Genomic DNA, 16,153 nt, shown 5'->3' with positions numbered 1-16,153 from the left:
TACTGGCACTTTATAAGAGTCCAATCTAGCAGACAAAAAAAAAAGCCTCATATAATATCAGACAAGTAAACTGACCTGCAGGTGTCTTGAACTACAAATCTGATGTCATATGAGATGAATTTTTATTTGAAATATGAAACTAAGCAAACTAAGACACATAGGGTTGCCATTCTTATTGTTAAAATTCTAATTCGAGCCTGAATACTGACACTGTGGGGTTTCAAACATGCTCCTGGGACAAAGTAATGACAACATAGTAGTGCAGACAATCAAAAGGGCACTTAGTGCACCTTTCATACGCCAATGGCAGCTAGCCAAATTACTGAACCAAACATGCCGATGGGCGCAATCGAATTGAGGAAGTCTGACTCACCGCGACAGGATATTGAAAGAATATGTTTGCCCCCATGCTGGACACCAATGCCTAATCGTTCGCATGCACGGTCACGCAAACAGTGGTGCGTTCGAACAATCGAGTTCATCCATCCCTGTGCCTCGCTCCGAAGCCTCGCAAAATGGTCCCACAGAGTGTGCCAACAGGCGCGCAACAAGTTTGCACGCTCCACCAACCCCAAGCCAAAGAGGCAGCAGCTACTCCCCTTTGCACCTGAGTAACCCTGCCGTTAGGTGGCGTTAGCAGTGCAGCACTCGCGCCACTAGCATCTCTTACCTGAGACTTTGAAGGGCTTGGACGACACCCTTCCAAGATTGTTACTTTTGGCTCACTTTCTTTCACCACAGGCACATTCACTTCAGAGTCAGTAGTTTCCTTCTGAGAAGAGGAAATTCAATAAACTTTAAACACAATGTTAACAAAGTAGACATCTAGGCTAGTCAGCGATATTCGACACACTGTAAACCACAATGCAATGAGGCATGCAACTACAGCAGGGTTTATGCAATATTTTAGTCAACAAAGGGTTAATATTTGCATTTTTAACATTTCCCTATGGTAAACAACATTTAATGGTAGCTGAAATTATGGCCCTGTTGCAATAAGCAGCTCAGCGGAAGAAACACAAGACCAGGATATCGAACCGGAACTGAACAAAAAAAAGGAGAAAACATTATGTTTTGCTCAAACAGAAACTGAACCAAAATGTTACAATCTTTTTCACTCCGGGGCGAAACCGAAAGGAAAAAATAATGGTTTTTGGTTCAGGTACGTAACCTTTTCGGGAGCTTTTCATTGATGCATTGCCTGCACTTGTAAGTACACACTATCTTGCCGTGGCTTTAAAAGTAGCAGCACCGTTAATACGGTTTTCAGCGCATCGTGTCAGGGGGCAGACTAGGTGCTGCATTTACCATTGCAATATTTCCATCGCATCCAATGCGCGGACTCGCCAGACTGTGATGCGTGCAAAGAACCTAAGACAGTGGAGCACATATGCTTGTTGCTTGTCACCACTATGACTTAACAGCATGCATTGATTTCTTCATTAGCACCAATTACCAAAAAGGCGTTCAGTGAAATAGTGCTACTGGGCCCTTGGCTGGTCATATCAACGAAGCAAACCATCAAGGCTCTATTAAGATATTTAGTTAACACAGGCCTAAATTAAAAGCTGGAAACACACCCTACGATCACAAACCTGTATATATTTGCATCCTACTGCAGGGGCGTAGCCAGAAATTTTTTTCGGGGGGGGTTCACCGGCCCGACCGGGGGGGGGGTGCAAGCTTCTGCTTTCCTCTAGGTCACGTGATCGATAAGAAATAGCGTAAGCATTTCTTATCGACATGGGACCGATTTCATATATAGAGTGTAAGCAGACTCTATATATGTATATCACAGACATGGGACCGCCCCCCCCCCCCCCCCCTCGCGTGTGCTTGTGAAGAAATTAAGTAAAAAGTAAAGTAAGCTCAGTAAATACAGTAAGTACGACAGGTACAGTGGGCGTTTGGAGCAACGGTCTCTCATCGCGCCACTGAATGGACCAGTCTTCGAAAACGCATCATTGAGACGACCCGTTCGATCGGAGCAGACATTATTAATTGTTAATTTCCGTTAAGCATAGATGGCGTCGTCCTCGTCGGGGCGAAGGGCGTTTCACAAGTCAAGGACGGCTATGCGCGTGAAAATGCACGTGTGACCAGGCTATACCTACTCCCATAGCAATAGCTTGTTCGCTGCGTCTTTGCGCTAGAAAACTTAAATACGCGCAAAAACGCGTAAGGCGTTTTTTTTTTTTTTTTCGAAGCTTTCGTCGCCCTGCTCCCTCATACGAGAGGGTTGCATTTCCTGCGGCAAGTGCATGGGCCGCTGTGTCTTCCGCTGTGTGCGAGCGTGCAGCCGTCATTTGCCTTTACGTCAACAGATTCAGAATTGTACAGAATATTTCACCGCTCAGCACAGATATGGCATGTGTACGCATTTTAAGTAGTGCGTGCAACTCATTTCTGCTTCACTTACGCCGGTGCAAACAGGAAGCGGCCTTGTACCTCACAGAATCTCGAGTGATTGGTGTACTAGTGATGCAGGAATGAACTCCGGTATTGTTCAGTGCATAGTGCACATAACCAATTTCTCAGGACGCGTGAACTCTGACGAGAACTGTCAGCGCCTGCAACAAGAGTTACTTACGCTGTACTGCGCACAGCAGTAATTCATGCTTGTCGGCTGTCTGTTTCGTGCATTTTATTGCGAGTCGGTGGAATTTCACTGCTGTCATCAACCCCTTCGTGTGTACATTGCTGGTTTGGGATTCCACAACAAAACAGCAACTACCAGCCTTCCGTAATTGCTGGTTTGGGATTCAACAACACAACAGTAATTACCAGCCTTCCATAGGGGCGCAATCGCAAACAAGAGACGTTTGTCGCGCAGACTAAGCCTAGGTTCACACTTGGAAAGCGGCAAGCGGACGGAAAGGCCAAAGCGGGCGGAAAGGCCGAAGCGGCCGGAAAATTTTTTCCGCGCCTGTCCAAGTTGTTCACATTTGTTTTGCTACCGCCGCGGCCGCCGCTGCCGTTTTCGTCCAGATCCATCTAGTCTGTGTACGTTTGTCAGCGTGGTGGCGCTCATTATTGCATTATTTCGAGCGGTATGTTCATTCTTTGACCCACGTACCGTCATCAAAAGTGATCATCTTACGCAACTTCGCGTGTCATCTGCGACCTTCGGTAAATTCCTCGTTGGCGTTCCGTAATTCTCCGCACACGGGCGCGGTAGCGCTGAGTCACAGGTTGGTGCCTAGGCGTGATAATATTTCTTTAATAGCTTTTATTTACAAGTTGTAATAACATTTCATCATTTCGTATTGTCGGCGCCTCCAGGACACCAAAGGGGCAACGGGAACACCACAGCTAAAACCCGGGCTGGCCCTTGTGTTGGGGCTCGCCAAAGCCTGCGCGTCCTACGTGAGACCTACGCTCCCAATCTATCGTCGCGATGAGAAAAGCACCCCGCGACTTCTGCAACATACCGTACACGTGCGAGGAGAATTATGGAGCGCCAATGAGGAATCTGCCTAACTATTGTCTGCCATGGAAGTGGAAGAAGAAATGGCTTTTATACTTCTACCTACTTGTTTTCTAGAAATGGACAATAAATAAACGGAAGACGCGGACACCTCGGAAACGGCGGTGGTGGGTTCGCCTGGCTTTGCAAAAGCGCGAGAAGTTGGGTCACGCCAAGGCTTCGTTGCCGCACCTCCGGTCGCGCGACGTTGAATACTATCGCGAGTATTGCTGACAGTACGTTTTAGTGCCACTCTTGTCGTAGAGCAAGGGCTGGTTCTTGATCGCGTCGATCAGCATTACAGCCTACACTTTTGGTGCCATGGTTTTGGTGCCCGGTGCCATTTTACGACCGGTTGTTTACATGCTAGTGTAGCTTCCAGTGAAGCAGAACGACTTTCCGCCGCGTTTTCGCTTCGCCATGGCGAAAAAATCGGCCCGAGACCGATTTGACTCGCAGCCTGTATTTCTGCCTGTTTTGCCGCCTAGGCGGGCGGATTTTTGCAAGATTTTGCCGCTTCCTACAGCTTTGAGACCAAGTGTGAACGTAGCCTAAAATCCTGCGCGAGCGCGGCCTAACCGGCACCTGAAGGGAAGCGGCGGAAATGTATACCGGAGATTTCGACCACCTGGGGTCTTTAACGTGCAACCTAAATCTAAGTAAACGGGCGTTGAGCGTTTTCGCCATCTTCTAAAATGCGGCTGCCGCATTTGTTGCTTCATTTGTTGCGCATTTGTTGCTTCAGAATGCGGCCGCCACATTCTCGCCCAAAACTTCACAGAGTGTGAAAGCCTTGACAAACACCGTGACAGTTTTTTCCATATGCAGACATGATTCGCTGTAAATTACCAACCCAAACGGAAGCGCCCAGGAATTAAATTGTGATAGTAGCACCGGTTTCATGAATTATGTCAGCGCGAAGCGACGAAAACAAAGGGTGGGTAAGTAGGGGGGGGGGGTGCGGAAAAAATTTCGGGGGGGGGGTTTGAACCCCCCCAACCCCCCCCCCTGGCTACGCCACTGTCCTACTGCCTGTCCTCACCATTACTCCTCAGTCCCCTATTTTTCTCCCCTTCCCTTTTCCCTTTAGTGGAGTAGCAGGCTAGAGGAATCTCAGCGGTTCCTCAAAATTTTCTACTCTCGCTCTCTCTTTCAATAAAGCTTCACTTCAGATATATTCCAGCATTGGTGTTCGATTTGCATAATTCTTTTGTTATTACATGTGCCCTAAAGAACAATACGCATTATCTTTCAGAATCTGGCAGCCTTGATGCCATTAGGTAGTCTACGAAGGTTTATTAGCTCTCTTAAGTTTACATATTACGTGACGCCATCGGGCAAAAATAAAGAATGTTCCACATCCACCCGCTATAGCCTGGAATGGTGCTAGTTAACACTCCTAGGGCTAGATCTAGCACACATAAATACCCAAGTCAGTGGACAGATTGATGGCGGTCGCCATAGCCCAAGTGGTAGTGCAAAACACACGTAATGTGAAAGTTGTGGGTTCATCTCCTACTAGCGACAAGTTATCCTTGCGTCCACTTTCATTTTCCATTTCCTTCATTATTTTCTACATTTAAATTTCAACAACAACTAATTACCTCCTATGCTTTCGTTGGCTTCATTGCCTGTTGGCTTTATACGGTCATGATTAACAAAAATCAAGCCCTTCTGTTTCCCTTCTTGTTCATTCATAGTGAGGGTCTCAAATCTGGCACCCTTGATGCCATTAGGTAGCATACTAGGGTTTATTAGCTACGTGCTTGCTCTCTTAAAGGGCCCCTCACCAGATCTGGCCATATTGAGCTGACAAGCACAGTGCATGCTCACGATCGTGTCTGCTAAGAATTACATTGCTATGTGCCGTGGAAAGAGCTGAAATTTCAAACTAAACGCCGTTCGCCCTTCTCCTCCTGGGCACCACGCTCCAAGACGGAGAGATGACTTACATCAGCAAGTGTGCCTACGTACATGTATATGCTGTCACATCGCTCATATTGACACATGACACTTCGAGAATTATTCAAGGCAACATCCGCTATTTGTGTAATCTGTTGCTTCAATCGACGAACTAAAGTTTAGAGAAATAATAAAACACACAAACCGAATGTCTGCGTGTCCTTTTTTTTACATCGCACCGCAGTAAGAGAGATGTACTTCCGTTTCGTCTGCAAGTTCCCATGTTATGCAGCCGTACGTGCAGGCAACAAAACTATGTCATTTTCTATCGTGTTCCAGGGCACGATCATGCTCTGTCAAGTTTTCTCGTGCACAGCATGCAAAATCCTGCGCTGCGCAAAACGAGACAAACGCTACAGCTCGCACGAGAGACCGTCAGCGGAAGTGCGCCGCGCGGAAAAAAAGCGAGGAAAAAAAAGAAAAGAGAAGGCAGGGCCCGTGACGTATGCATCATGCGATCCTCCAGCTCCAGTATGAGAGCACAGGGATGGATTTTCGCTTGCGAAGTCTACACAGGGGCAATTGGAGAGAGCGTTATGTTATATCTCGGCTATTAATGAATCAATTTGAAAAATTCTTGCAGTAGAACGCTCCCTAGAAGTCATGTAACAACTTGCAGCATTTAACAAAAATTTGCTATGTGGCCTGGTGAGGGGCCCTCACGTGTTATGTGATGCCATCAAATAAAAAAAAAGGAATGGTCCACATCCGCCCACTATGGCCCTGACTGGCGCTGGCTAACACTCGCTAGATCTAGTACACATAGATACCCAAGTCAGCTGATGGATTGATGGCCATCGACATAGCACCATTGGTAGCGACACACACGTAATGCCGAGGTGTTGGTTCGTTTACCACCAGCGAAAATTATCTTTTCGTTCATTTTCATTTTTCCATTTTCCTCATTATTTTCTAGATTTCAATTTCAACCACAACTAATTACCCCTATGCTTTCCCTGGCTTAATTGCCTGTTGGCTTTATAGGGTCATTATTAACAAAAATTTATCCCTTTTGTTTCCCTTCTTGATCTTTCAGTGCAGCTTAACAGCAGTGTCAAGTTTTTGTACAAAATAAATTTGTGCTGTTTTCCTGTAGTTATTGTTCGGTTATGCTAATGCACTTGAACCATTTTCAGTAAACCAGAATGAAAACTGGAACGAAAAAAGTTTCAGTTTGGCACTCTGCAGAGGACTAGCAAAACTACCCTTCCTGTATAGAGAACATTTAACGAAGCTTGCATACAGGTTGTTATAATCAAAACATGTGTGTGACTTAAAGATAACATAAGGCATTCGACAAAAGGAACATCCTGTGTATTACTAACAGTTGCCTCCTTGTCATCAGTACTTATTTTCACTGCGCCTAAATAATTTTTGGAAATACACAAACTTTCACTTATTCACATAATGACACAAGCCATTAACAGAGTTATTGAATGCACTGACAAAAAGTCACATCAAGCATCGCTTGATGTACCCAGCATTTACTTGCATATACACAGTGTCTGTCCTTACCCTCGCATATCCTCATTTCAGATCTTGCTTGTATAACACATTGTATACCAGTTATTCGGCTATACAAATTAATCAAATAAAATGCAATGCCATGACTGTGAACAGCCCCCAGCTGAATGTTGTATTTTCCTGAATGTTCTATTTTCTTGAAAGCAGGAGGAAAATGCTGCAAAACAAAGATGCATGCCAACGTTTTAATTGCCTTGATTCTAAACATTCTTTCCCCCTTTGGACATCATGGGCATTAAAAACTGTGCCACTACATAGAGTAAACGTCGTATTTTTGCAGTTGTACATTCACTTTCAATTTTACTTACAATTGCGGATGCTGACGACGCTCTGCTTGTCAGCGTGATGTCAGGAGAGCCATGGTCACTACCCTCCTTTTCATTCGTGCCAGTTTTCACCGACTCTAAAGAACAAAAGCAAATGACAGGTTAGTTCACTTTCAAGATGATTTTGAACTGAACCTAATAGGATGTGCCACTAGGTGTTTTTGGAAGAAGAAGAAGTCGGAGGGAGAGGACGTGCTCACCCTCGGCTCCTTCGTTTTTCCATGCTCTGCTGGCCAATTTTGAGAGTACAACGAAACGAAGCATATCACTGGATCCGAGAAGCTACCGCGAATCGACCGACACTAAGATTGTGTTTGGTGTCGCCAAGACACCAAGCTTGTATTTTCAAAATTTCACGGGACTTTTTCTGCTCCTACACGCCAACCCTTTGCTTAGCAGAGCTAGGCTTATCGAGAAGTAAGGCCGTTGTTGGGCCTAGTCGGCCTACTTTCCCGCAGGCACGGCAGATACAAACATGGAAGAAGAATATTTTGCTGGAAATGAAAATAAGGACGAGAACGACTTCGGATGGTAAATAGTGGCTGGCCGAAGATCACGAACTACTACAAAGGCTGTGGACGAGAAGAGCACATTGCCACGTAATCAACGAGAGCATGGCATCAGTGGAACCGCTGCCGGTGGAATGGTCAAGAATCGGGTTATCAAAGCTGAGGAGCACAGTAAGATCACTATACGACCTCGAGGAGGACTTAATTTGAACAAGGCGAGCAGCACTACTGTTGGCACCGCAGTCATTGAGGTGTCAGGCCTCACGGAAGAACAGGCCTGTGAAGATGTTGTGTGCCCTAACTTCACTGAAAACATCATTGTCGTCAGCACACCTAAGCCCGAACACGTGGCGAAGTATGTTAGAATCAAGTCTTTCAAGAAAGATTATGGAAGTGGAATATGAGGTGAATGCATACAAAGCGGCACCAAATGCCACGTGTAAGGGTGTCATCCGAAGAGTGGACATTAGAGACTCGCAAGCTATGATAACAAGAAACATCGTGCATGACTTGAACCCACTTGCGCTGGCTGCCAAGCGCATCAAGACGTTGGGATCGGTCATACTACTTTTCGACGGACTCAAAGTGCCCAATTTTGTCAGATACGGGTCGACATTAGTGAGATGGTACCTTTATAGGAAGTATTTCGACGTTTGCTACACTTGCGAAAGGGTAGGACACCGCTCTGATGTGTGTCCAACACCTGACCTTGTTCACTGCAGAGGATGTAGAACTCGCAACCCAGGAGATGAACATATGTGTGCACCTAAGTGTAAATTTTCTGAAGGCGACGACCCTACAGGTGACAAACTTTGCAAGCTCAGATTCTAAATCCCTTACGTCGAAAAGAGCGCAACAGGACTCACGTCGTCAACAAGGGCGCTTTCGGAGGCGTGACAGCTGGCGCCCAACCATCGCCCGCCCCGATCATGGGGAATGCTCACGCTCCAGGAGTGGTACCAGATCCAGGCGCCGTTCACTATCTAGGGATGGAAGCCACTCCAAGTCAAAGGATGCGCAGGTGCGCTTCGTGGAAAGGGGCTCTACACCTGGCGAGATGCAAATGTCAGGGACCACCTGGGCTGACAAAGTGAAATGTACGATGAGGGTTGCTGGGGGCATCTCGGCGGCTGTGGCTGGTGACAATGATGCCAGGATAGAGCAATTAATCAAAGAAGTAACTTGTTTAAGAAAAGCAAATGAGGAATTGACCAGGCAGGTAACAGAACTCCGTAAAAAAGAGCAGTCGAGCCCTGTTAGAGCAGAGATAGATAGACCGGTAAGCAAATACAGTGATCCAGGTAAAGACAGCTCCCCTGCCCCTAAAAAAAGGGCAGTGAGCTCCGAGGATGATTCAGTTTTCTCAGCCCTCAGTGAAATAAAAGAGGCAATTAAAGCAGTAGGAGAGACAGTGGAAACGACTAACTTTAAAGTGGACAAATTGTGGAAATGGAGGTCAACGGCGGAGAAAAGACTTAAGAAGATTGAAGCGCGAGGGGAAGATGACGATGAGTATCTACCACAAGAGATAGTGTTAAATTACTTCCTGGACTGTCAGGGGGCAACACAAAGAGGAAAATAGTCGGTAACAAGCAGGCGGACTCACCCAATAATAATGGACAGTAATCATAGATTTAACGTGTAGCAATGGAATTGTCACGGGTTTCAACACAAGAAAGCAGCTCTGCGACAGGTGATCAGGTCATCTGGAGCCAGGCCAAAAGTAATTATGCTGCAGGAGACCTTGGCAGACGAAATCATGCTTACTAAGTACAAAGCGATATGTAGAGACAAAAAAATGGGGAGGGGGTAGGCAACTCTGATCGACAAAAGGTTGCCATACATCGAGCACGATATTCATCTTAGATATTCCAGGTTCGAATTTATTCTAGTTGAAATAATACTTAAAAGGAACAGAGGCAAGGCACAAAGCATTTTCTGTTTAAATATTTACAGCAGCCCTAGAGATATGAGACAGAACTTTAGAGCACTCTTCAACAAAGTGCCTTCGATTGCCAAAAACTCCCCGCTCATTATTGGAGGGGACTTTATTGCTCCCTATCACAGATGGGGATATACATGGAACACAAATAAGGGAGAGGATCTATGGAGTCTCGCTATGGATAGGGTGTTATGCTTGATTACCGATCCGGCGTACCCCACCCGTTGTAGCACATCCACAAACAGGGACTCCACACCAGATCTCACTTTTGTTAATAACTTAAGAGGAGCTAATTGGGAAAACTCGAACATTGATCTCGGTAGTGATCATTATATATCTTTGCCAGGGGGGGTTGACAGTTTGCCAATACCATCTAAACAGCACTAATTTCGATTTCTTCACAGCAAATTGTCAAAAAAATGCGCTTTTTGCGAGTGTGCAGACGATTGCGCGTCTTACATCTTAGTTGCAGTACTCAAATGCCTAAGGAAAGAAAAGGGGTTAAACAAAAGGGGGGGTTAAGTCGGCCTCAGGGGGGGGTTACAACCCCCGAATCCCCCCCCGTCGGTGCGCCACTGCGAGACAGGGACCTAGAACCTTCAAATTCATGGACTGGGACCAGTTCAGGAAAGTCAGGGCGAAAAGAGGGAAAGTGGGGCCTATAGATACAGAGAAGGAGTCCTTTCAGACATGGGTTAACCAGCTCAGAGAGGACGTCAAAGAGGCCTCTAAAGAAATCAAGACAGAGGAAAATATTGAGGCTATGGACAGCAGGCTGGCACATTTGACTGAGGCCAAACAGGCTATAGTACAGAGATGGAAAACGCAAAGACTTAACAGAAGGCTAAAATATAGCACAATTAAACAGAGAAAATGATGAGCACTCGAAGACACCCGTGAAACTACAGTGGGATGATATCTGTAACTCTGCGGATGGCAGAATCAAACATGGAAGTAGCTGGAACCTCCTCAAATACTCGCTCAACGAGAATGAAACAAGGACAAATAAGAGAACAACTATAGACAAGTTGGTTCATCAGGAGAGCCAGGATAAAACACCGGAAGAAATTATGAATAGACTCGCCGCCATATATCTCCCACTTAAGCGACCAAACGAAGGAGATGATGGCCTCAAATATTCAGGTGGCATATGTGAGGATATTGACCTGTATTTCACTGATAGTGAAGTCAGGGTGGCTCTTCACAGTCTTAATGGTAGATCAGCAGCTGGACCTGATGGAATAACTAACAAGATTTTAAGAAATCTGGATGATGAATCAATTTCTTACCTAACTGAACATTTTAATGAATGTTGGAGGAAGGGGATATACTCAGAGGAATGGAGGATGGCCAATACTATCCTCAGCCAGGCAAACAATTAACTCTGGACAACCTCCGGCCTATTTCTTTGACGTCGTGTCTAGGCAAAGCCATGGAACATGTCATCCTAAATCGGCTCACAAAATATGTTGAGCAGAACGACATCCTCCCGTACAACCTCATTGGCTTCCAACCCGAGTTGTCAACCCAGGATACTATGCTCTTAATAAAACACCAACTCGTACAGGCCAGTCAAACACACATGAAAGCTCTTCTAGGAATGGATGTGGAAAAAGCTTTTGAACGTTTGAAACATAAGGCAATACTTGACGTTCTCTCGGAGATGGGGTTAGGTAAGAGGCTTTTTAACATAATTAATGACCAAAAGTTCCAACTTGGCTGCCGAGCATTTCAGCCCCATGTCTTTCAGTGTGTTCTCTATAACATATACACTTTCCTGTAGTCTGGTCTCTGTCTGTTCTACATTATCCTTGGCACTCCAAATGGTTATGTCGTCGGCATATACGACATAATGTAAACCCTCGATTTTCTCTAAATTACTTGCAACCTTAGACATTGGTAAATTGAATAGCATGGGCGAGAGCACAGTTCCTTGTGGAGTGCCCTGTTTCCCAAATTCTTAGCTTCTGACTTGAGACCAGAAAAGGTTGTAAACCAAGAGGCTACATTCCAGAAGAGGAGCCAGGAGTGCTCCTATACACTCATGAAGGATCCGCAATCAGGCTAGTTGGAAAAATCAAGGTTATTGGTTATCGCCTAGAAGAAAACAATGCCAATTATAGTACAATACAACATATATCGAACAAAACAGATGAAGTTTGTAGGTTAGTAAGGAGAATTACCAACAGAAACAGAGGCTTGGGGGAAGACGGTGCTTTGAGACTAATACATTCTTTTTCTCTCTGCCACTTGACTTACGTGGCCGGATTATTCAAATGGAAACAGGCAGAACTTAACAAACTCAATGTCATGATCACGAAACTTGTTAAAATAGCCCTAGGGATACCGAGTACTGCTGCAACTGACAAGCTCATGAGTCTAGGGGTCCACAACACAATGGAAGAAATCGCTGAGGCCCAACAGCTAGGGCAACACGAAAGATTGAAAAAAACACGAGCTGGCAGAATATATTACAGACAATAGGTGTAGAACTGAATAGATCAAGGAGCCCAATAGAGGCTGAAGTGGAATTGAATACTGAAGTTAGGGATAGGATCAGAACCAACCCTCTCCCCAGAAACATGTATCCAGAATATAATATCAAAAGGAGAAAGGCAAGAGCCAAAGAACTCTTGCAGGAGTTAGAACAACAGATCCAACTGGCAGCTATAGTTGATGCTGCCTGGGTGAAAGGTAAAGAAGCCTATACGTCCATTGTATCAAATTCTCAAGGAAAGGTGCAAGACGCTATCACTATTTTTACCAAGGAACCCATGGTAGCAGAACAAGTGGCAATTGCTCTAGCCATCAGGAGTAATAAGTGGGCCTTCATTTACAGTAATTCAAAAGCCACTGTAAAAAGTTTTGATAAAGGCTACGTAGCTGGAGTTGCAGCTAAACTCTTTGAAAACATTAGGATTAGGAGAACAGAAATCCGATGGTTTCCTGCGCATATGGGGAAAGTGGACGAGACTCGGGTAAACCTCAACGAGGTTGCGCATGACTTGGCACGAGGACTTGCTAACCGTGACAGCCATAACCGAGCCGTTCACCATCAGGCCGGGGAACATAGAGATCATTCAATAACTTATGAGATTACCAAACATTACTATCTAGGACGCAGGCAATTCCCATTGCCACACTCAAAACTAAACAGGGCTCAGGCAGTCTCACTGCCCTTATTGCAAACGGGTACATACCCCACGCCGTACCACATAAACAAAATAGTATATCCGGAGAGGGAGATTAGGATGGAATGCAATGATTGTAATGGCATCATTGAAATCAAACATATGCTTGCGGGGTGCCCCGCAACTCTTCTCAGCCTCCTGGAAGAATGGACACAATGGGAAAAAAGAATCCAAAGCCCATTGCTTCAAGATCAATTAAGGGCTCTCCAGAGGGCCCATGATGTCGCTGAAGGGCCTGGCCTGACAGTGCCAACGGGGAGCGGCCCGCCTCGGCTTAAGTCGAGCCTCTGGACCTCTTTAAATAGTTTTCACCACACACACTAGGTGTTTTTGATCAGGAGTAGCTGTGGCTACACTACCAATGCACAGTTTGGGCTGTGCCATTAACGGCAAAGTTTTGCATGGGCACTTTAGTACCCAAGCATTTTTGTCAGGAGCGTAGCCAGGGGAGGGCACAACAAGCTCGTGCCTCCCCCCCCCCCCCTCCTCTGAAATTATTGGGTACCAGGAACAACTGGCATAAAATGATGAGCGACAACACCAGCCTGCCTGTCCCCCTCCTTCAGTCAAGTGAGTCATTGCCCCCCCTGCCCCAAAAAAATTCCTGGCTACACAGATTTTTGCATTCTGCCGCTATCACAATGCTGCTGCTGTGGTGGTCATGAATCAAACATGTGACCGTGTATACAGCAGCAGAACTCGTTGGCTAGTGAGCCACCATGACAGGTGGCAATGAAGGAAATGAAGGGCAGAAAAATGCAGAGACCTTGCTTGCGAAGTTTCGCTGGGGCTCCCCCAATGAAGACATCGCCATATTCGTGTCGTCGAAGGTCGAAATCAGCCCTGCGTGCACGCATGGCATGACCATGCGGTTGCACAGGGGCAGTGAAGCAGGGAACAGCAGGGTGTCGGTGCTCCCACAAAGGCTCCCAGATGCGAACTCCATTTTCCAACCGGAAACTCCCCACAAAGTCTGACTGCTTCAGGAATGGAATTAGTGGGGCAAACAGGTATACAAAGACCTGGAACACATGAAAGAAGGAAGGGAACAAGTGAAGAAAGAAGAAAAAGAAGAGATCATCAATCAAAAGTCAAGCATGGTATTTCCAAAATTCTAAACATGTATAGCAATGCAAATATTACTCAATCAAGCATTACTACTGCGAATAGGCTTTCTTGTCATACAGTCTAGTAACAATGCTACGAGCAGGAACAGCGAGGCAGCATGATGGGCCTTCTCAAAAGACGCTAGAAAAAAAAAATTCTCAGATTTTACGTGCCGAAGCCAGAATCTGATATGAGGCATGCCATAATGCCCCCCCCCCCCCCCCCCCCAGCTCCAGATTCATTTTTACCACCGGGGGTTCTTTGCAAGGTACACAATCATTTCGGCATTCCACCTCCATAGGAATGTGGCCGCCGTGCTTGGGATTGAACCCACGACCTCGAGCTCAGCAGCGCAATACCATAGCCACTGAGTTACTGCGGCAGGTTTAAAAAACACCAGAGACCAGCACACATTGAGAATTGGTGATGTTGCTAGGAAGGTGCTTGTGTTCTTTCTTACATTGTCATTTATTTACAGATATACAGAAGGCTACCTTCGACACGAACTTGAAGAGATTTTGAAAATCTGTATAATAAAAAACTTGGCACAACTAAAGTACGCTAAGCTTATTCTAAGCTAAGCAAAGGTCCCCTAACAGTTCAGTTAATCAAAGAATTCAGCCTGGCAAGACATGTCTTAAAGAGAGTATAGAGTATGTACTTGTGTACTGATGCTTGTGGTTGCTCGTCTACAGAAGGATTCAGCCTGTAAGGCATCCCTTCGGGACTAATAGAAAGTAAATGAAGGGCACCAGATGCAATAATACCATAAGTTTAAGGTATGAGAGGCATTCACTTATTCTACTTGAGTATGAAGAAAACCAACCCAGCATGTTGAAGCAAGTCTAGGCATTCTGCCCACAGTGATCTCGACAGTTGTTGAAACCCTCCTGCATAAGTTTAAGGAAAGGCACAGCAAGGACGGTGGCGAATCCACAAGGAATAATCATCGGCTGGAAGTTGCGACTTATATGCACCAAGTCTCATAACCTCAAGAAGGTGGTGAGTAGACACAACATAGGCGTGGTATTTTCTGCTCCCAACAAGCTCACTCGTCTTTATATATATTCCATGACAACGCTGTGCAATAAATCGTTGAGAGCAGCGCTTGTCCTGTGTCCACCCCCTTTTCTTTCATATTGTTTTTTTTTGCTCATTAATTATGTTAAGTATGCACCAACGAGACCCTCAGCAAGTCCATTTAATTCAAGAGGGATAGGGACTCCATTCAACATGACCCTCACACAAAACAGCCTGTGCAAGCAACTTCCACAGAAACATGCACAAAAATAGAAGCTTTAATTTTGCAAAATAGACAGATTACGGTCTCCAGAATAGCTGAGAAATTGGGGGTCTCTGTAGCTTCAGTTCAGAAAATTGTTCATAGAAGGGTGTGCATGTGGTGAAAGGCAAGGGCAAAATCGGTTCTGAAAATGTTGACACGATTCCTAGACCATGAGGCTTCACTGCTGCCAGGAGAACTTGGAAGTGCTCCGTGACGACTCGTATGATAACTTTCAGCTAGACAGGAGTCTATCACAAAGATGCCAAGTCCAAATTGGAGTCAATGCAACGAAAGGACAAGTTGGCACCTGCACCTGAGAAATTCAAAACAAAAAAAATTTGCTCGGAAAGATATGTCGATTGTCTTCTGAGGTGCAGAAGCAGCTTTGCTTCTGCAGTTCATGTCACATAAGACAACAATAACTAACTAAAGGCATGTTATGTCAACACACTGACGAACTTGAGGAAAGCAATCAAGGAGAAAGGATGGGAACTTAACAAGCACAGTTTCTTATGTTAGACTGCAAATATCTCAAAAACAGAAGCAAACTTCTCGATGAATAAACTGTGATGATCAATGAAGACCACTGCTGCATTAACCAAGCATTCGAGCATAGCTCAACATTACAACATGCTAGCAAGCCTGGCGTAAGCGGCTGCATCAACTTGCTGCTTTTGGAACTACCAACACTATGGCTCACCGGCTCCAACAAACAGCTAGTGGTTGTGGAAGCTACCCTCGTGGACCACCTTCACAATTCAGCGACTACACATGACCCAAGTCCAGCCACACAAGCATCAGAACAGTGACTCAACCATTGTGTTGATGACTGCTGTCTTGA

At 45.5% G+C, this 16,153-nt stretch overlaps 1 protein-coding gene across 1 annotated transcript in view; it reads right to left on the bottom strand.

The window, feature by feature from the left end:
* LOC119442285 (protein unc-80 homolog) overlaps nucleotides 1-16,153 on the bottom strand; it is a 182,055-nt gene that overhangs the window by 157,851 nt on the left and 8,051 nt on the right. The window contains exons 6-8 of the mRNA XM_049662030.1: nucleotides 13,687-13,942; nucleotides 7,261-7,355; nucleotides 671-772 (exon numbers count right to left, since the gene is read on the bottom strand). Coding sequence (XP_049517987.1) covers nucleotides 671-772; nucleotides 7,261-7,355; nucleotides 13,687-13,942 — 453 coding nt within the window. The remainder of the gene's footprint in view (nucleotides 1-670; nucleotides 773-7,260; nucleotides 7,356-13,686; nucleotides 13,943-16,153) is intronic.

The sequence above is a fragment of the Dermacentor silvarum genome, chromosome 2 (genome assembly GCF_013339745.2).
Source record: "Dermacentor silvarum isolate Dsil-2018 chromosome 2, BIME_Dsil_1.4, whole genome shotgun sequence".
NCBI lineage: Eukaryota > Metazoa > Arthropoda > Arachnida > Ixodida > Ixodidae > Dermacentor > Dermacentor silvarum.
The sequence above is the reverse complement of the archived record's forward strand: the minus strand, read 5'-3'. Positions and strand labels throughout refer to the sequence as shown.